This window comes from Magallana gigas, chromosome 1 (assembly GCF_963853765.1).
Source record: "Magallana gigas chromosome 1, xbMagGiga1.1, whole genome shotgun sequence".
NCBI lineage: Eukaryota > Metazoa > Mollusca > Bivalvia > Ostreida > Ostreidae > Magallana > Magallana gigas.
The window spans coordinates 39566939-39586870 of NC_088853.1; the positions used below are offsets into that span (position 1 = coordinate 39566939).

Below are 19932 nucleotides of genomic sequence, written 5' to 3' on the forward strand. Positions count from 1 at the left end.
TCTCTCTCTCTCTCTCTATATATATATATATATATATAAAAAGCACTGAATAGAATCAACAACACTAGGCATCTTTAAGGTGTCGGATCTAATATATAGATACTAAGCCTGTAAACTGAATATATAAAGCACTAAAAATGGCTAACGACACGAACAATAGAAATTGTCAAATTTTCGGGACAACCCGTCCCTTTTTCAGGACCAAAAAATAAATTACATGAGTAGAAAACAGAAAACAAAATCTAAAGCTACTACTGAACTACTTCAGAAACTATGAAACAGAACAGCTACATTATACACATCATTTGATCACATTCTTAAAGGTGTTGATACTGTCGCCGATCGCTATAAAGTTAATATAATTATATATATATATATATGAACGGAAAATGAATGGAAACTGTTGGTGGACCAACCGACCGACAGACAGCAGCAAAGCAATATGCCCTCCGTTCTTCGAAGGGGCATAAAAATATTAACATAAACTACAAATCCAGATCAAACTGGCTTTATGTCTTAAAGGTATATTGGAGAAAACACTAGTTTAATATAAGGCATAACTTCTGATACCTTATCTTAAAATTTTATGCTACAAACTGCTATTACATGTAGACAGTGTGTTAAGATTTTTTATACAAACATAACATGTGCGGTAAATCAAGCTGAAGTTTGTGAAATTCAGAGAGGGTGTAGACAAGGAGATCCATTATCCCCTTATATATTCCTGATTTTATAGATTCATTTTGATTTTAAAACATTTTGATTAATATTGGAGGGGATTTTTTTTTTTGGATAAACAACTATTTGACAATACTATTAGATACATCAATGATATCAATGAAGATGATACTTTTCTTAGTTTTGATATATTTTGTGATATACAGATGTAATGGTCAGCTTTTTAAAAAATGCAAGCATAATTCATGCTATAAGGACATACATCAGAAAGTTGGCGAAAACCAAACTAAGAAAAAAAAAAGAAAATCCGTTTATTAAAGAAAAGTACATCAATAACAAACTGTTGACCTCCTCAAAAACCATAAAACAAAGTAGAAATTCAAAGCAGAGCAACACGGACCTCTAAAAAGATAGATGAAGGAGGAGTGAGCATCCTCTACTGACCGGTCACACCCGCCATGTGCTCTTTTTCGTAATCGGGAGAAAAAGAAAAAGTCCGTAGGAAATTAGGCGATTTATTATAGTCTAACAATAAAGTTACGAAATGTAAAAAGTAATACATCTTGAAAACAGGTAAAAGACGGAAGGAGTTATTAGATATAGAGGACATTGAATGGAACTTATTTCAAAACAGACGCGTTTTAGATGAAATAAGAGAATCCATTAAAAAGTTTAATAGAAAAAATACGTAATAGGAACGCGTTTGAATATAGTAAACTTGTTTTGTGGACAAAGTGAATGCGGCAGCTAATCGGATTGGACATTTAATCATGGTTTAGCGACATTCCTCATTTTTTTTTTTTGATTGATCTGTTTAAAGCATATACATGTATATGTACATATCTTTTCAGTCATTTAAAAAATACATGTATGTGATTGAAACAAGGTTTCAAAAAGAATTTTTAAAAGAGTAACTATATCATTATCAATTTACATCTAATTTCAATTTGAACATGGCACATCTTAGGGTTCATAAACTTAAAATTTTGTTAATTAAAAGCTTAACTATTTGGAGCAAATATTAATTCTAGAAATCGAAAAATGGATCAATATGAAATATAAGACATTGAACAGTCGATTTTATCCTAAGCTGTTATGAAAAAAAAAATCACCTGAAAGGTGAAAAGACCTAATAAGCTCCGGTTGGAGTTTATATAAACCTTAAATTGTAACTGATAAGGACACAGTTTATATAAACCTTAAATTGTAACTGATAAGGACACAGTTTGTCGCTTGTCACTGCAAGAAAAGACAATGCATTTATTTGCCGCAATTGTTTGCTTCTTCGGATATTTTTCAATTAGTTTTGCCAAAACTGAGGAAAAAATACATGTAAAGGATGAAATCAAGTTAGGAAATATGATTTTTGAGCTAAAATCTTTACTTTTGGATCAAAATGAAAGAATACTGGCATTAGAGAGGCAAAATGCTATGCAATCTGAAGAAATAGCAGAGTTTCGAACTATGATTCAAACTCAAGATGAAAAAATATTGCACTTGCAACGTCAACGCGCATGTAAAACTAATATTAAAAATTCATCAATATTAAAAGAACCCACATCAATGAATGTCCAGATGAAGAAAGCTTCGGCTTTTAAACGATCTGGAATTCCTGAAAAAGGTAAGCTAATGAAAATATATATCTGATTATTTACAAGAATCAACCTTTTATTTATGATGTTAAATTTCAATTGAGGCCAATATACCATTAATAAAGTATTTATTCACCTCATATCTTTTGATTTTAGAATGGTAGAAAAAACAATTTAATCATTTAAACCTTTGATAATATGTTGGTAAGTATTTTTTTTTAAATTGTATTTGTTTGTCTCTTTAAACCAGGTTTATTATCATTTTTTTCAGTGATACAAACATCCGCACAACAACGAATAGCTCGAGCTGCAGACACTCCAATCGCCTTCTACGCTTACTCCTCTCACACATTCCCAAGACCCAGTGACCACTTCATCCTGAACTTTGACACTATAATCACTAATCTCGGAAACGGTTATCACCCGCATTCCGGAACATTTATCGCAACTCGGTCTGGATATTATGTCTTTACGTGGTCCTTTAGGATTCAACATGATGCTCATATTTCGACCGAACTCGTGGTAAATGACACCCCTAGAGGTTCCGTTTACTATGACGCAACAGAGAAAGTAGGTGGAAACACTGGGGGGACGGTTGTCGTTCACGTTAACCAGGGTGATGAAGTCTTTATACGTACAACCAATACTAACTATAACCTTGGTGACATTTTGAGTGATAACGCAGGAAGAACTTATTTTGGTGGTTGGCTTTTATCCTAAAAACCCCAACAATAATGGGTTTTCATTAAAATATACCACCTGCTGTTGTTTTCATTTAACAAACTTAACAAACAAACAAAATTTTGTAAGAAAAGGATCAGGATGGATAGATAGATAGATAGATAGATAGATAGATAGGAACACTTCATCACTGAGTTTTTAATTTTCTTCATTGGCATTAAATCAATCTGAAAGAGGGCATTTTAAGCAAGTACTCATAATAATACAGTGTCCATGCTCAATACATTCAACCTTTATATAGTTTAAGAGTTGCAGCTTATCAGCTTATCAGAACATACCAAGTAGAACTAAAGTCTGTCCCAAGATATGAATGAAGGGGAAAAATTCCCAAGATAACTTGATAACAGACCACCCGCTGCATTGTGTTCTCAGACTATTTGATCTTTTAACAAAAGATGTACTTATTACGTTTAAATCCAGTTTATTTATTTTATTAAGATTTTAAGCCTAGTACATGTACTATTTTTGTAAATGCCTTTATCCTTCCATATGTAGTGTTTGATTTTGTTTTGAAGGGACAAGCTGTCCCGAATAATTGACAATATTTTACTTTATTGCTCATGTTCGTTGGTTATTTTCCGTGCTTTCATGCAATAACTGCGTTTCTTATAGATCTAAAATTTAGAGATATCGAACATTGTTGGTTTTTTTAAAGGACTTATCATACACATTATAATTATTTTCTTCTAAATTAACATTATAATGCCAGATGTAGGTATCGTACCCCTGTACTGTCATATAATTAAATGTATTTTACTAAATCAGGCTGTCTAGAATTCAATCCTTTAGTTGGCGCACAAATGCCACTTGACATCGACTGGACTATTTTTCACCAAAGATATCGTAAAAATCGTGATATACTGGAGCAACTGGGGCAAACGTCATGTTAGAGGACATGCAGTTTTATCTATGATCCTAAACTCTGTATAAAAATGCCCCAAATATAGCAGCATTCATATCATTCTATTTCAATCTCTTTGACGACGAAACAAACAATATTGAAGTTGAGATTGGTTTGTTTTTCTTTTCAGCATTAGAATGATTACAAATAAGCCTCTAATTTTAATATTTTGAAGAAAATCTATTATAAAAATCAAAGAAATAGATTAATTAAAGAAAACTGTACATTTCTTTGAAATTGAATTCATTTTAATGAAAAGATATGGTTACAGAAATATTTTTTGTCTTTTCGAACATTTGGCGGAGCCCATGTTTAACGATTATTGAACAAATTTGATGCACACCATTTGGTAAATTTAAAACGAGCACAAACAAACAAAACAATGACCTATATATCTGTTTTCAGAATATTTTAAAAGTCAAAATTCAGTCTTAAAGTCTAAAGTCTAAATCACCTTAAATGTATGCATTTTGCGTTTAAGGACTTGAGTTTAAGACTTGATCAAAAGATTTGTAGTGACACCGGGGCTTGCTGTTGTATGATGGTTTTATTAGACGAGGCGTTTGAAACAATGATAGCTTAGTTCAACGTTCATTTCATGAATTGAAATATTTTTGGGAGGGATCGTTTCGAGTTATATTTTTGACAATATTGTAATGTAATTTAAGAAAATTTGATAGTTGGGGAAAACCCCAGAAAATTTTGTAGTAGATATTTCAAGTTTTAATTACAGAACATCACTATACAGAGGATTAACATCGTTTCATGTTATTTATTTTTGGCAGTCATAACATTTTTATAATACACAAACTGATGATTTTCTGAAATGGTATATGCAATTAAAGTGAGAGTTTACTAGTAAAAAAGATACAATCAATTGTATGAAGTTGAAATATGTGAAAACAACTGGTGTTAGAAAACCCGAAACAAAAGGAAATTATGATTAATGGGTATCACTTTACAATTTCTAAATAACAACCAGTTTTATCAAAGTGTGTCAAATGTGCTCCTGTCTGGGTCATGTTTTCGGCGTCGTATAGTACTGTAATAATTTCCTTACAATAAAGTACTGTTTACCTATGTAACAAGAATTGCTATTATATTCGACGACATGCATATTCACATTTAATTTCACCCCACATTTTAATAAGCAATGCAACAAAAGTTGACAAGTTAACACAATGATTGCGTAATTGCCATCAATTAGCACATTTGCATTAAAATGATTTTTGCATAATTGCATATTACCACAACTGCGCTGATCAACAATATGAGACCCAATTTCATCCATGTACACTAAAGAACATGGCCAAAAAACACAATAAAATAAAATAATTAATAAAAAGTGTATATTGAATATTTAAGAATATCAGTTCATAAAAAGTGTATATTGAATATTTAAGAATATCAACTTCATAGTGCTGAAGAAATAATAATTTTTCAGCGGTCAGAATAACTTATAATACATTAAACAATCAACCATTTTATATGAATAAGCACGGATATTTTACGGTTTGTGCGCTTTCATCCACAAATATAAATATGTCATTCTTTATATAATTAATTTTTAATGAAGATATACTTTTTCTGATGATTAAGGTGTGTACTTATTACAACGATTTTACACGTAGACCGAGTGATAACAAGGATTGAATGTTTCCAATTGATATAAAAGCAAACTATATTGTAATTCGATATACATTCAAAAACAAACATTTAACAATGAATGATGACTATTTGTAAGCTGTCGTTACAAAATTTACAGAATGGTACAGGCAGCATATCCTTCACTAGAACTAGACGGATACAATGCACAACAAAATTGATTTTCTAAACGCCGAACCATCACATAGGAAGTTTTCACACCGATATAGCTTTCACTTAAGATACCAAAAGTTACATGTTTCAGTTGTCATTCCCTTAAACCCAATTCAGGTTTTTCAGCGTGCAAACGTTATACAACCACGCCCCCTGGCGAGGAGTAGTACACCGCGCGGGGCGGGCGTTCTCGTACGTTATCTATATCAATAGTGCTGCATTTCTGGTTATTCGGATTTGTGCTTTTTCATGACGTCGCCTATATAAAATGATACTGTAAACGTATAATAATTGGCGTTTACGATAGTTCGCTGAAATTAGTTTTGGAAAAAGTTGGCGTAGATTTGAATTAGCGTATTCCTGAATGTGGCTGTTCCTTTACATATATACATGGCATTTAACGATATAATTTATTTAGAATGTCCCTAAACGTACGTATTGGTCAGAGGTTCCTAAAGTCGTTAGCTGGCAAAAACCGTCGTTACTTGCAAAAAAACGTGCATGTCAAATTGAAAACTTGAGATCCTTTTTTTTGAATAAAAAATGAAGAAACCAATAAAAAAAGTCAAATAACACTTTCCCCAAGAAAACTCTATCTCATCGGAAAACAAAACATATTTGAATTATACCAGGCTACACTGAGTGCCTCTAGACGTACGTATAAGTCAGAGGCTACTAAAGTAAATAACTGGTAAAGTGAATGTGAAATTGAAGAATTAAGAGATTTTTTTTTTAAAAAATAAAGAAAATACTTGTCTTTTGTTGTAAAAAGCTGAATTTGTATAAAGATTTTGAATAAATCTTACGTGAAAAAAAATGACGCTGTTTATTTGACCGTTGTAAATAAGTTTCTGAAACGTTTTAATTTGTTCCGATAACTGAAATACATTCTATTTTCGATCGATGGTTATTCGAAATCAAACAATTTAAATCATGGCCTATCTTCAAGGTAATTTATGCTTTGATAAAACTTGATAACAACGGTGTTCAATTATTAAATTCCACATATTTTCCAACTCTCTATTTATTGACAGATACATGTCTGGTTTTTAAACTGTATTTTACTGAACCAAAAGTAACTGGAATCTCTGTATGACCATAGATGGTAATTTCTCTGTTGTTCACACTCACTGGTGTCCTCTCTTCCTCTCTGAGTCGAGGTTTGACATCAGAGGCCATGTTGTCAAAAATGCTTTTTGAAATGATCGTTGCTGTCAATCCAGTATCATCTAGAAAATTTACGTAAATTCTACCAACCAATACAGATACATAAAGGCCATCATCCCATTTCTTTTAATTTTACTAATATGCCCTAAACAAATTTATTTATCCTAGTCTAAATTTTCTTAGGTCATTTATGTCCATCATCCGCCGTACCCAGACCTAAAAACTCGACGGTTTGAAGGCCATCATCCCGTTTCTTTTAATTTTACTAATATGCCCTAAACAAATTTATTCATCCTAGTATAAATTTTCTTAGGTCATTTATGTCCATCATCCGCCGTAAATAAAATAAATTTGTTTGTTTGGTGTTTGATCCTTGTTGCCTTCCATTGCCACCGTATGGTCTGTTCTTGGTCTCTTTTTTTGTTGATCCATCGGACATTCCCTCATGAAATGATCAGGGGCGCGGCAGATGAATCATTGCCTGTTGTTCTGATTCTGTCGTCCACCAAATTTCGCTGTCTGTCCGGATTCCCAGCGTTCCAATCTCGTCATTATTTGCTTTAGGGTATCCGTCAGATCTAGTTGGATTGTATCTAAACAGCTTCCGGAGTTACTCCTCTTGACTTCCGTATCGTCACTAATCACTCTGACAGTCTGTCTCCGTTTTTCTCCTTCACCAAGAACGGTCTCGTAACGCTCAATGACCTCTACCGCATCTGTTATGTTCTGGCAATCCTTGTTTATGCAACAGCATTTCATTTCAAATGTAATACTTTTATAAAGCTGATTAATAGGCAGTGCTTCCTGTGCTAAAGCATCAAAGTTAGGGAAGGCTTTCTGTGACATTTGTCTTAAATCATCGGCAAGTGCCACTATGGATTCATTAGGGGTTCGTCTCCTAGATTCAAATCTAGATAACCAACGACTCTGCTGCCTAGAACTTCCAAATCTCTGCTCTAGTTTGTCAACCAGTACGGAGTACGTCTGTCTGGACTTAATGGGTAGACTTATGTAAAAAGTGCGAGCGGGACATTGGATACAAGCTACTAGCGCCAACGTTCCATATTCCCATTTCCGCACACACCTCAAAATGTGAAATGTACTCCTGCCAATCATAACCACCCGTAAAACTTCCGGTTTCAGTTTCAACCCTCTCGCTGCTCCGAGTCTCGCCTCCAGTCACCGCCACCTCGTTTTTCTTGGTCAGCGTTGAAGTATTCCTGAAGATCATTCGGACGATCGTCGTCAACTTCCGGGTGTTGAACATTTAGAATAAGTTCAGGATCGGGGATGCCATTATAACACCAGGATAAAACTCAACCACAAGAAGATACTTGAAAAGAAAACATCAACCTTGAAAAATTATCAAAATCCCCAACTAAACAACAGAAAAAGTTAGAATCCTGGACGCTGCTTAAAAAATACAGCATCCCACTTTTGACACCAGTTTGTAACAAGTCGAGCTACAAAAGAAAAACACCGTTTTTCTAACACACATCGATTTATTAAGGATGGCTAAATATATAATTATCACAACACAGACAAAGATGCTGACCATTTCAAACAATACAACCTGAAACCCGGGGCTATCAACGTTTCAAAAACTCTTCAAAAAGAAAATAAAATGCTACAAGTTCTCGTATCTGACGGATTTTGTCGTTTCCAAGCTCAGTATCAACTATAAACAGCGTATAGAAATTGTACTTAATTAATAAATATTAAATGCATAAACTTGCGCCGATCGGGAAGCTTTAGTCAAAACACGCAGTCTAATCTGGTAAAATCAAACCCCCTTCCCATTTGTACTACAGTGTAGGTATGCTAATTAAGTCCTCATAATTTCCAGTAAATTGTAAATAATCCAGTCAGCCTTATCCGGACATCCGGACAACTCGTTATAAAAATGAATAACCTATTTGAACTTATGAGTGCTTAGCCGAACGGGATGTGAACGAGTGTTCAAGTGATACTGCTGCTGGAACTAGTATATAGGTATACACTTCTCCAAACAACGAATACTTGTCCTTTTCTGTCTGGACACAAACAACCAATCAGAAATCTGTACGGATCATGGACATTCCGGACAAGTATCCTATATTTCAGAACAAGCATATTTAAAATATTTTATTTTTAAATTTTAAATAATAAAAAAAACATGTTATTCCTTTACAAAGCCTTGTCAGGATTAATTTAATAACACGGACACATATTTCTATGTCAAAATACGCATATGGCCTTAATACACATCCTTGCAATATTTTACACTAAAAAAAAAATGAAATTAAGCACCTTCTGTAGTAGTGCGCGTATTGATACACTTGAATATGGAAGCTCGCTATGAAGACACAGTTCATCAATCAAGGTGACCGATAAAAGCAATCACTGATCACACTGAGGTAAAAATACGGGAAAATAGTGGTCAGCATCTAAATACAATAATACATGATATAACACAAAATTAAGAAATGTTGCTAACACAAAAATAAGTGTTGCATGTTGAAGAGTGAAGCGGTTCGTGAAGCATATTCCGTACATAGAAATTTTTGGGCGGTAAAATGACGATTATCTCGCGGAAATGGCATTAAAATAGCATGGAACTGAACAGGGTGATTAATTCTGTAAATATAAACATGTTTTAAACAATTATCATGCATTTACTCGATCTAATTACGTGTCAAAGCAAATAAATTGATTTCGTAAAAATGTAAACAATGTACGGGGGTAGTGTCAAAACACGAACGATAATTCAGAACATGTAAATGATTTGGTGAATCACGTCTATAACAGATTTTTGACAGGTAAACAATAAATAACTGAACATGATACGAGGCATTTTAACTAGAATTGCATGTCTGATGTAAGACACAATGAAATATTAATAGAAATACTTAATTGATCATATAACATTAATTTATATATGAATGTATAGATAACAATACAATGATTCAGAATATAATACACATTTTTGTTATAATATGAAAAAAACAAAAAAGTTTGTAAATTAAAAAACTACCTAAAACCATAAATCAAAACTATTCCTAAACCATCGGAATAATAATGAAGATACAGTACAAACATCAGATCATTTACTTGACTTACACGATGCACAATAAAATTGATTTTCTAAACGCCGAACCATAATATAGGAAGTTTTCACACCGACATAGCTTGAACTTATCAGATACCAAAAGTTACATGTTTCAGTTGTCAAACAGGTTCCGTTCCCATAAATCCCATTCAGGTTTGTCAGCGTACAAACGTTATACCACCACGCCCCCTGGCGAGCAAAAGTACACCGCGCGGGGGCGTTATCGTTATCAATGTCTATGGTGCTGAATTGCATGCCACTTGGATCTGTACTTCCATGATTGTCCATGCCGTCGCCTATATAAAATTATACACATGAATAAGAAACTTGGCAATGAACAGGAATATATAATTTTGTAATTTTGTTTAAATATTAATTAATAAAACCGGAAGGGGGTGGGGAAAAGCGATCGCTCCGCTGATTTTGTTATATAGATTTTTTTTTTCCATGTGTTTTTTTTTTTCTTTTGTGGTACATGTATCAACAGGTGAAACAAATATCAAACTGGGTCTGGATTTTAAGAGTGTTTGCTAACCATTGTGACAATCAACTATTCAATGATTGGTGTTTCTTTTGTTATCTAGTTTTTTAAAGTTACATTTGTAATAATGTATACCAGGTTATTTTCGCCCTACAACAATTGCATAAACATTACATAAAAACGTAAAGTCACGCAAAGATAAATTATACGAAACTACCCTTTATCAAAGTTTCCACCAATCAAAAAGTCTTCGGTACTCGAAAAAAAGAAAAAAACTTTCTTCACGAAGACTGCATTTTAGCGAGAATTTGGGACATCTGATTGGCTGAATAACTGGGTTATGTTCTAAAATTCGCCCAGACACGATTTGTATAAAAGAGATAACTTGGAACATTGGAATTCGCCCAGTCTTAAATTCGCACGCTGAGAACGAGGGCAAAAGGGGCGAAAATAATACAGGGGCGAATAGTTTCCTGTTTACAGTAGCTATTCGCTATGGCAGGAAAACTGATAAAACCGTTAATCAAATTCTAACAAATATGAAAAGGAAGAGAAAAAATGAATGAAAGTTATGAAAATGTGCCCCATTAATCAAAATGCTTAAACAAGTTCTATGCAATTATTTACATTTAATTTCAAAACGTTCATTTTATCAAAAAAACTATACAAACTATAACAAAAACAACCTACCAGCATTTCCTTCATACGACCCGGCTTTAAGACTCAGTCTGTAGCCATCGGATTCATCAGCCACTTTAAAGTCGCCGTATTTGGCGTTATACCAGAGTCCACTGAATGCCTCTAGACGAACATACAAGTCAGTGGTTCCTAAAAAAGTTAGCTTGTGAAGATGGTCGTTACCTGCAAAACAAGGTATGTCGAATAGAAAACGTAAGGTATTCAATCATGATAAAAAAAATCAAGAAACAAAAGAAACAGTACAAATAAAAACTCTAACCCCACTTCATAGCACAGTATCTTGCCGGACACCAAAACACATTCAAACCAAAAACAAAATTATAACAGTGTGTAACGCCTCAATGAGATTCCTTTTTAAAAGAAATTCGTTAGAAAAATACACACGCATCTATAGTAAATAATAAGTTATAAACTCCATACCAATCCAATGCTCTCCTGATGCCTCTCCAAAGCCATTCTTGTAACTGACCCATTGACGATAGAAATTAACAGACCCGTCTCGTCTGTGTTGGAACACCTTCATTTTTAGAAGAATAAAAAGACATTTTGGCACATACAGAACTATACAGAATGTGTATTTGAAGTATTATTCATTTTCTCATCATTTTTTTTTAAAATTATCTTATATTCCGTATTACTGCTTTTCACAATACTATTTTTCTTTTTTACTGATACATGTGATCAAATAATATAATGCTGGTTAGGCTCTAATCTTTTACTGATAAATGATAGTTACACATCAATTCCATGCGCGGATCCAGGAAAAAAAATCAGAGGTGGGGGGGGGGGGGGTTAATGCTTTGCCTGAGGAAGGGAGGGGGGCATATGTGTGGTCATATTATGATGTAATTTGAGGTTATTTGAGTTTTACATGGGGGAGGGGGTTTAAAATCCCCTGACCCCCCTCTAGATCTGCTTGGATTTTATTACCGTCCATCCTCCACCGTCCGTCGTCATATCACAGTACACGACGATTGGCGTCTCTGTAAGTGGGTCGGGGTATACAGTGTAAAGCCCATCACTATCGTTTCCAAACAGCTTTAGATCTTTGCAGTCACTGAAGATTTCTGTAGAACATACATTCCATTTTTACTAGCGTATTATTTCTAGACATAATTTATCAATGATTCCATACCCTATTATGTCAAGCAAAGGTGAATCGTACCGGTTCCATTAAATCTTCTTAGATAGCTTCGGTTAAGGCGCAACATATTTCCGTCATCGTTGGGGGAATCTGTAAAACATAAAAGTTATAGAAACTGTGGGTTTTGAAAAGATAAGAATCCGTAGCACATTTATATTTTATTTTTCAAATAAATAAATTATTGAAGATACATTTTATTTTCTTATTATGAAAAGTATTCTCATTTTAACTTGCCTTTTAGAATAATATTTTAAAATAATAATTTAAGTGCGACCAATGAATTTATAAGACAATCATTACACACATCGTTCTCATATAGTGTATATCCTTAAGGTACACCACTACAACTAGACTAATACTTTTTAAGACACTACGTCATAAGATTGCGATTTGGTCAAATATCGTCATAACATTTGTTAGAAGACCGGGCTTGTGAACTGCAAAACAAAAGTTTGAATCCGTACGGGGCTATTGTTGACATTTTTTAAATAAAATCTTTAAAAATATGATTTTCTATGCAAAATCGCATTTATTTTACTTATTGGAATTTTTATCCATCACAGAATCTATTATAATATTGTAAGTTTCTGCTGATCTGAGGAACTAATTTCAGATGTTGTAAGCCACCTTAAAGAAAAGCGAGTTCTTCCGAGTACAGATCTGCTCATATAGAACTCTTTGTCGATAAAGCATAATTAAAACAATATGTTACATTACATTGAAAAGACCACGCCGTCAATACGTTTGAGTAGTGAACCATATCGTACGAAAATTTCTGACACATAGTTATTGATTGTATCTTACCTTGTCCTTGAAGGTACAGGACCGCAATAGTTGCAACGGTAGTCGAGATAACAACGGCAAAAACTGACAGGATGACAATAATACATGGACGTTTTGAGTCTCTAGTATATTCCTCGTTACTGTTGGAGTTTTTCTATAGAAATCAACATTGAGATTATTTTTCATTGCTCTAAACATATAAAATTTGGCGTGTGAGCTATATTGTGCGGAAACTAGATTTTTAACAAGTTTGCGTGGATTTGAATTAGCGTATTCCTGAATGTGATTATTCATATGCAAATATTCATGGCATTAAGCGATGTGCTTGATTTAGCGGAAGTTATCTTTCGCTATCTTTTGCGTTATTGGTCAAATACAACTTCGGCTCAATCAAGTACATTTGCTTAATACACGTGTATATGTTTAAGAAAAAAAATAAAAGAAACATTTAGCAGTACGCTAATTCAAATCAACATCAATATGCTTCTGTACAAGGTATTCTTAATCAATTATCTCATACTCTACAGATATTACTTACACAGAATCAAATACACGGACATTAGCATGAACAATAATATTATATATTTTTGTTTTATTTTTTATATTTTTTTCAAAGATATTTTATGACTGTTATTCTTTGATATCTGAAGCTCACAGTTCCCATTTGTTAACTTTCCATACGTTTAATAATCAATCAGCAATCTGAATGACATACTGTAGAGGCACATATTTTCGTTGGGTTAAAATTTCGTTGTTCTAAAACCAAATAAAATTCCGTTGGCATTTAATTTCGTCATATCGTTATCTTTAAAATGTATTACCTATCAACTCTGTATTTATTAATACTTTGGTTAAAAAATGCGTCATGGATTTAATTTCATTTATTTATACTGCCAACGAAAATAACAAAATTATATCCTCAACGAATACGTCTGCCTCTACAGCAGTATTATCCGGTAATTGAAATATTAAACGAGTATATTGTCATCACCACTACTTTAAATTCCGAAATAAACGCAAGGAATTATTAGCCATGTAAAACCATGCAAAAAGCATAGATAATAAAATCTCATTTTTTGTTTTTTTCGGACAGATGTACTTAGTGAAAACTGTGATTTTAAAAAAATCGGCTTTTGCGAATTTATATTTTTCAACTTGATGCTAAACAAATTAAGTACTCGCATAAAATGAGGAATGTCCAGTATCTTAGGATTTTTTTTTAATATGAACTAATACCTGTTCTACATGATCAGGATTCTCATCTTTAATTCTAGGAAGTTTCCCCTGTCGGCCCTGCAACACAAAACTGCTGTTTTTAAAAAAGACGAAATAACTGTTATATTATCTCTTTAATTGTTGTTTTATACCAATTGTCGTTGATTAAGGGATAGTCAAATTTTGAATAATATGGGAATTTGCTTTTAACGATCACATCAAAAAAGTATGCTACAGGATTTTGGAAATCAATGATTATTAAAGGACTTAAGTGCGGTTTTATGCAATTTTTGCCCCAAAAAATCAAAGTTTTAGAAAGAGCTTTAAAATAAGGTGAAAGATAGTTAAAATCATATTGGAAATAAAGGTGTAAAAGGTTATCACCACAGTGACGTCATAATATAGAAATGACGTCATGAATATTGCATTATTTTGATAAATTGATGTTTTGTAGCAAAATATGGGTGTTTTCCGATGGTTATTCGACTGGGAAACATCGAGCGCAGGCTTGCTCAAGTACCATTTTTTAGTATAATATGTATAACTATCTGAAGAAAAACATATGTTAAAATCGCACTTGAGCAGGCCTGCGCTCTATACTTCCGAATGCAAAATATAGAGCAAAAATGAGAATATCTTCATTGGTTTGCAAATTTGCGGGAATTAGGTCATTTAGGTGACGTCATAGATACACAGGGAGTGAGCAATGATGACTAAAATCATAATTAAAATTATAGGCATCCTCTTTACAATGATTTGTTAAGATTTCATTTTTATACGATACTATTTAAAAATTGGTTGAAATCGGGGGCAGATATTTGACCATACCGCACATAGTCTTTTCATTGATCAAATCAACAACAACAAAAATTATATAAAATGGTATTCAACAAACATTAATGCAGTTTAGTATTATTTTAACAATGCTTTAAACATCCTTTGATAGAACATTTGTTGTGTGAATTGATCTTGCATATAAAAATTGTCATACAGTAATGAATATGCAAAACAGGATAATACAAATAAACATGTTCATGTATTTGTTCAAGTACCAGAGAGTCAAAATACAAGGCATTTATAATTATTTGAAGCAATTGGAACTTTAAAAGAGTAAATTTACACCCGATTTAAAGCTTAACACCCCGTGTATAAAGGCACCGTCCGTCACACAGATATATGATTCCTTTTGATTCCATTACACACGAAACTTATAATCGATGTGCAATATTCACTTTGTGATCTATGGAGTTTATGTATTTCTCTCTTATTATGTGCATTTTCTGTTTGTTTATAATGCATTAACCTGTTGTTTTTCATGTATTAGTCCCCTGGCTTTACGAAAATGCGTAAAATTTGATAATTTTCATCGCGACCGAGTAACACAGAGTGGCCAAATATACTAGCTTCATACAGGTGATACAATGTACCGCTACATCGAAATACTTTAAACTATTAAGAGGTTTGCGGGTATACATTTCCCTTGTGGCTTCAGACGGATCTAATCAAAAACATGAACAGGCCTAAATGGATATGTTGTAATATGAGGTTTGCAGGAATAGCGATTAGAAAACAGAAATATGGCGGGCAGTGCCTATCTACAAGCCGTTTTCAGCTTTGAGGATCATTTAAGCCCGGTAAATTCATTACATCACAGAATGGCGATTTTAACGCATTGGGTAACAATATATATCGCGACATTTAGATGTCTATCTCTATGCCGCAATAAAGTGTTGTTTCTCTGTATCATAACGTAAAGTCTCCAGTTTAAAGATCACAGGAAACTTTATTTTCATGACGAGCGGTAAAATTTAAAGTGATTTTTTTCCATTTGCATGTTTTGCGCTTGTTAAAAAACCATATCTTGATGTAATTTAGTAGAGTGGGTTTAAATGTGAATATTTTACCAGGTCTGTTAAGGATATATAAGTCCCATTGGCCCGATTGTCAATTTATATATACATATCCAGTAATAAAAAAAAAACCCAGTGATTTGCCATTCTGGATAAATGAACTATAAACAGAATCTTCATCAATGTTAATCAAGTGTAATCCTTACCGATTTTGGTGTTATGAATTTACCAGTCTGTCTGTCATAAAAGCCCTGCATTTAAAAAAGAAACACAAAATATACATTTCATTAAAATAACAATTTAGCATTAACCTACAGGTTTTTCTTGTACAAATCTCATTTTTTCACACATATATTGTTTATAAAAAATAGAATTTAGTGATTTATTGGAACGTACATGTATTTACTACAAATAAGGATCAATTTCAAAAACAAAGTTAATTTAATACATAGGATATCGTTTCTTCTATTTGAATACCTACCTCTGAAATTTTATCATATGTAGTTGAAGTTGAATTGGAAATCACCGTGTATATTGCTATGCTCTGCAAAAGGTAACATTTTTATCTTTAACAAAACTCTTAACCAACACATTGGTATCATCAATTTTATGAGATTATTTAAAATTAAAATTGAAAAATACTTGGCAAGCGAGTCTTAGCTACAATATATATTAAAAACCGGTATAAAATGCATTTTTTAATGTTTGATTCTCGTAAAATTATTATTTACTAAATAACATACCTGTTTTGAATTGATTGAACTGCTGATAGCTGAAAACTGTGCGTATCCGGACCCTCTTGAACCCTGAACATAATTGATAAAACAATCAGCAACTGATTAAATTCTTTAAATTGTTTAGTGTTTATTAAAGTGTTTATTTACGCCAAGGGGAAATTTACCCCAGTTACATGGACGCAGTAAAGCGCGTAAAATACCCCCGCGTGTATGATAAACAAAAATTTAAACTGAAGAATAGTAAATCCTGAAACCGCGTATTTAACACTTACGCGTATTGATTGGCCCTAGAAAACGCGTACTTAACCACCTGCGTAATTAACCACTTTTACAGTATACCTGGTATGAATGAATAAAAAACAGATGGGCACATTACGTTTTTGCTATATGATGTATATAAAATGCCACTTATTTTAAAAAGAAAAGCAAATGATCTCTTTCATCCTAATATCAACACAATCACTTTGTGGTAGTGAATATTAAAAAAAAATTTCAAGAAACAAAAAACAAAAACAAAAACAAAAACCCAAACAAGACTCCCTAAAAAAAAACCCCAACTAAAACAAAAACAAACCCCAATACAACAAAAACAAAACCCGAAACAAAAACAAGTATTCCTTTTAAAGGAATGGTCGGCATTATATATCATTAATTATACTTTCATGTTAAATACTTAAATCTGATTGGTTTAGACTCAGTTTATAATCCGTTCTATTACCCTCAGCGGTAGCAACACACTTAGCAACGGGTAACACAACGAAATGTTTCGTGCGCGTAAATTATGCGCGATCGGTTCGCTGAGAATTCACGTCATTTCTATATAAAAGCAGTAAAAATATTTTCTAAAATTAAGACATTCGGTATAATAAAATAAATAGTGCCTGTTTCGGAGGATTGTCGCGTCGGTTGACAATGGTTTCCTTGGGGATGTCAATTTCAACTGTTACCCTCCCAAACAGGCACTATTTATATATTGTCAGCTCTGTTTATATCATATACGCTACATGCAGTAAACTATATATAGCACCGTTTTATTGATTTCCGAAATGGCAAGGCATGAATGAGCTTTACTTTTAGTAGGCGAATTATACTTCCGTCTAATATTCTTACGAATATGTGAAAAAAAACGTGATTTAAATCACTCTGTATGAAACACAATAAATGTTTTATTTTAAAGGTAAACGGATAAGATTACTGTTTCAGTACTCTACATCTAATTAAAGATTTGAATAAGGTTGTCATTGCATAGTAAATAAAATAGTGCAAGGCGCAATGCGTGCGCAAATAGTTAAATTTGCCGGATGTCTAGTATGGACACAACTGTGATCGGCCGAAGCCGATCGCAAAACAAAAAAAAACCAAAAAACAATAATAACTAAAAGAAAGTTCTTATACTCGTAGACTTTACAAAAAATCTAAAATCTTAAATGAGCGAGTCAGGCCTTCAAAACAAATTAAACTCACCAAACAATACATAACGAGTATCTGACCTTGACATATATTTCTAAACAGATACGACTTAACTCATACCTATATAGATACGACTTCTCCAACAATTTACACGAAAATTGACTCCCACGAAATGAAAGGATTCCACAGTATACAGTTATGACGCACTTCAGACCTATACAGATACGACTTACCTCAGATTTATACTGATACAACCTCAGACTTATACAGATACAGCTTACTTCAGACCTATACAGATACAACTTACCTCAGACCTATCGGAATACATTTTTCAAAGACTGACTATCCCAAACTGATGATCTGATGTGTTGATTCGCAATGGTTTTTTCAGTAACTTTATTTTGAATTTTCTTTTTAAAAGTGCCAGCTTAGTGATCATTGTATTAAATTCTCTTCCTGGTCGTTGTCATAATAGTAAATATCCATGCATAAACATCATCCTTTGTCAAGTATGCACCTTTAAATTTCAACAGAGCAGCTAATTGCATAATGTGAAAATAACTGTACACCCCCTGAGTTAAGTAAGTCATATGAAATCTGTGTGATGAATGCTGGTTTTCTTTTAAATTACACACGCTTATCCCATTTTCAATATTATAAACTAAAAGACACAATAACATAATTATTGTGAAACAAATGACCTGAAATCATGAAAATTCTTCGACAGGGAAAACCAGAATTTATGAATGGAAAACTTCTTTCCTGTGAACTGACTGTCATTAAAATGTGTTGGATATCAGATAAACGTGGATGGATAATAAACAGACAAATTTAGAGTAGCATCTCTGACCAACTTTTGGTAGTATATATGAAGCAATGTGCATTGCTTGCTATTTCTAATGAACGTTTGATAAATATTTATATGTGGAGTCAAACATAAAGTAAGCGAATTGTGTCTCTTTATGCAAATAATTTAAAAGGAATGAAAAAAGGTATTGTGCACTGTTATTTTCTTCCTGTTTGTGTTAAACATTCAGAGTTAAAGGGACTTTGCAACGTAAACAAAGGGTGCATAGATACATGTAAATTCAACGGTTAATAAAAATGCATTTTATTTCGGTAGGGTAATCAGTTTATTGGAAATGCAGAAGGTGAAGAACAAAAGATAATTGATACCTTTATTTATGAGATATATCAAATAATAACACATTGACTGTGATAAATTAGATTTTCATCTGTTAAATAATGAGTGGGAATATATTTCACTTCATTTAGTTTGTTATATGAACTCTGAATGGAATGATAAAAAATATCAGGCTTTAAGTAGAATAATCGTTGACGATTCTTTTAATTATGGATTTAATAAAACTTTGAAAGACATTTGCTTAAAGGATCTTTTTGTCATTTATTTATATTTTGAACATTCTGAGTTTTTAAAAAAATCTTCTTTGTAATAATAATTTTTGCTTTTGTTTGGGGAGATATAAAAGTATAATTGGCAATATCTCAAAATCAGTTACATTGTTAACCACTATTGTGATCTGTAACAATATAAATAATAAAAATAATAATTAAGAACGTTTTGTTTTATTTTCATAAACAATGATTGCACGTTCACATTTAATATG

General features: G+C 32.7%; 1 protein-coding gene across 1 annotated transcript; it reads right to left on the reverse strand.

Moving 5' to 3' along the window:
• Positions 1–9165: 9165 nt before the first annotated feature.
• LOC105327045 (microfibril-associated glycoprotein 4-like) lies at positions 9166–18763 on the reverse strand. Its single transcript, XM_066067083.1, has 11 exons — positions 18612–18763; positions 16901–16963; positions 16639–16701; positions 16364–16408; positions 14329–14385; positions 13114–13246; positions 12331–12399; positions 12096–12232; positions 11586–11682; positions 11157–11327; positions 9166–10281 (listed from the first exon to the last, which is right to left on the reverse strand). Exons 1-11 carry the CDS (start codon positions 18630–18632, stop codon positions 9980–9982), a joined length of 1158 nt encoding a protein of 385 aa, XP_065923155.1. The 5' UTR covers positions 18633–18763; the 3' UTR covers positions 9166–9979.
• Between the last annotated feature and the right edge of the window lie 1169 nt (positions 18764–19932).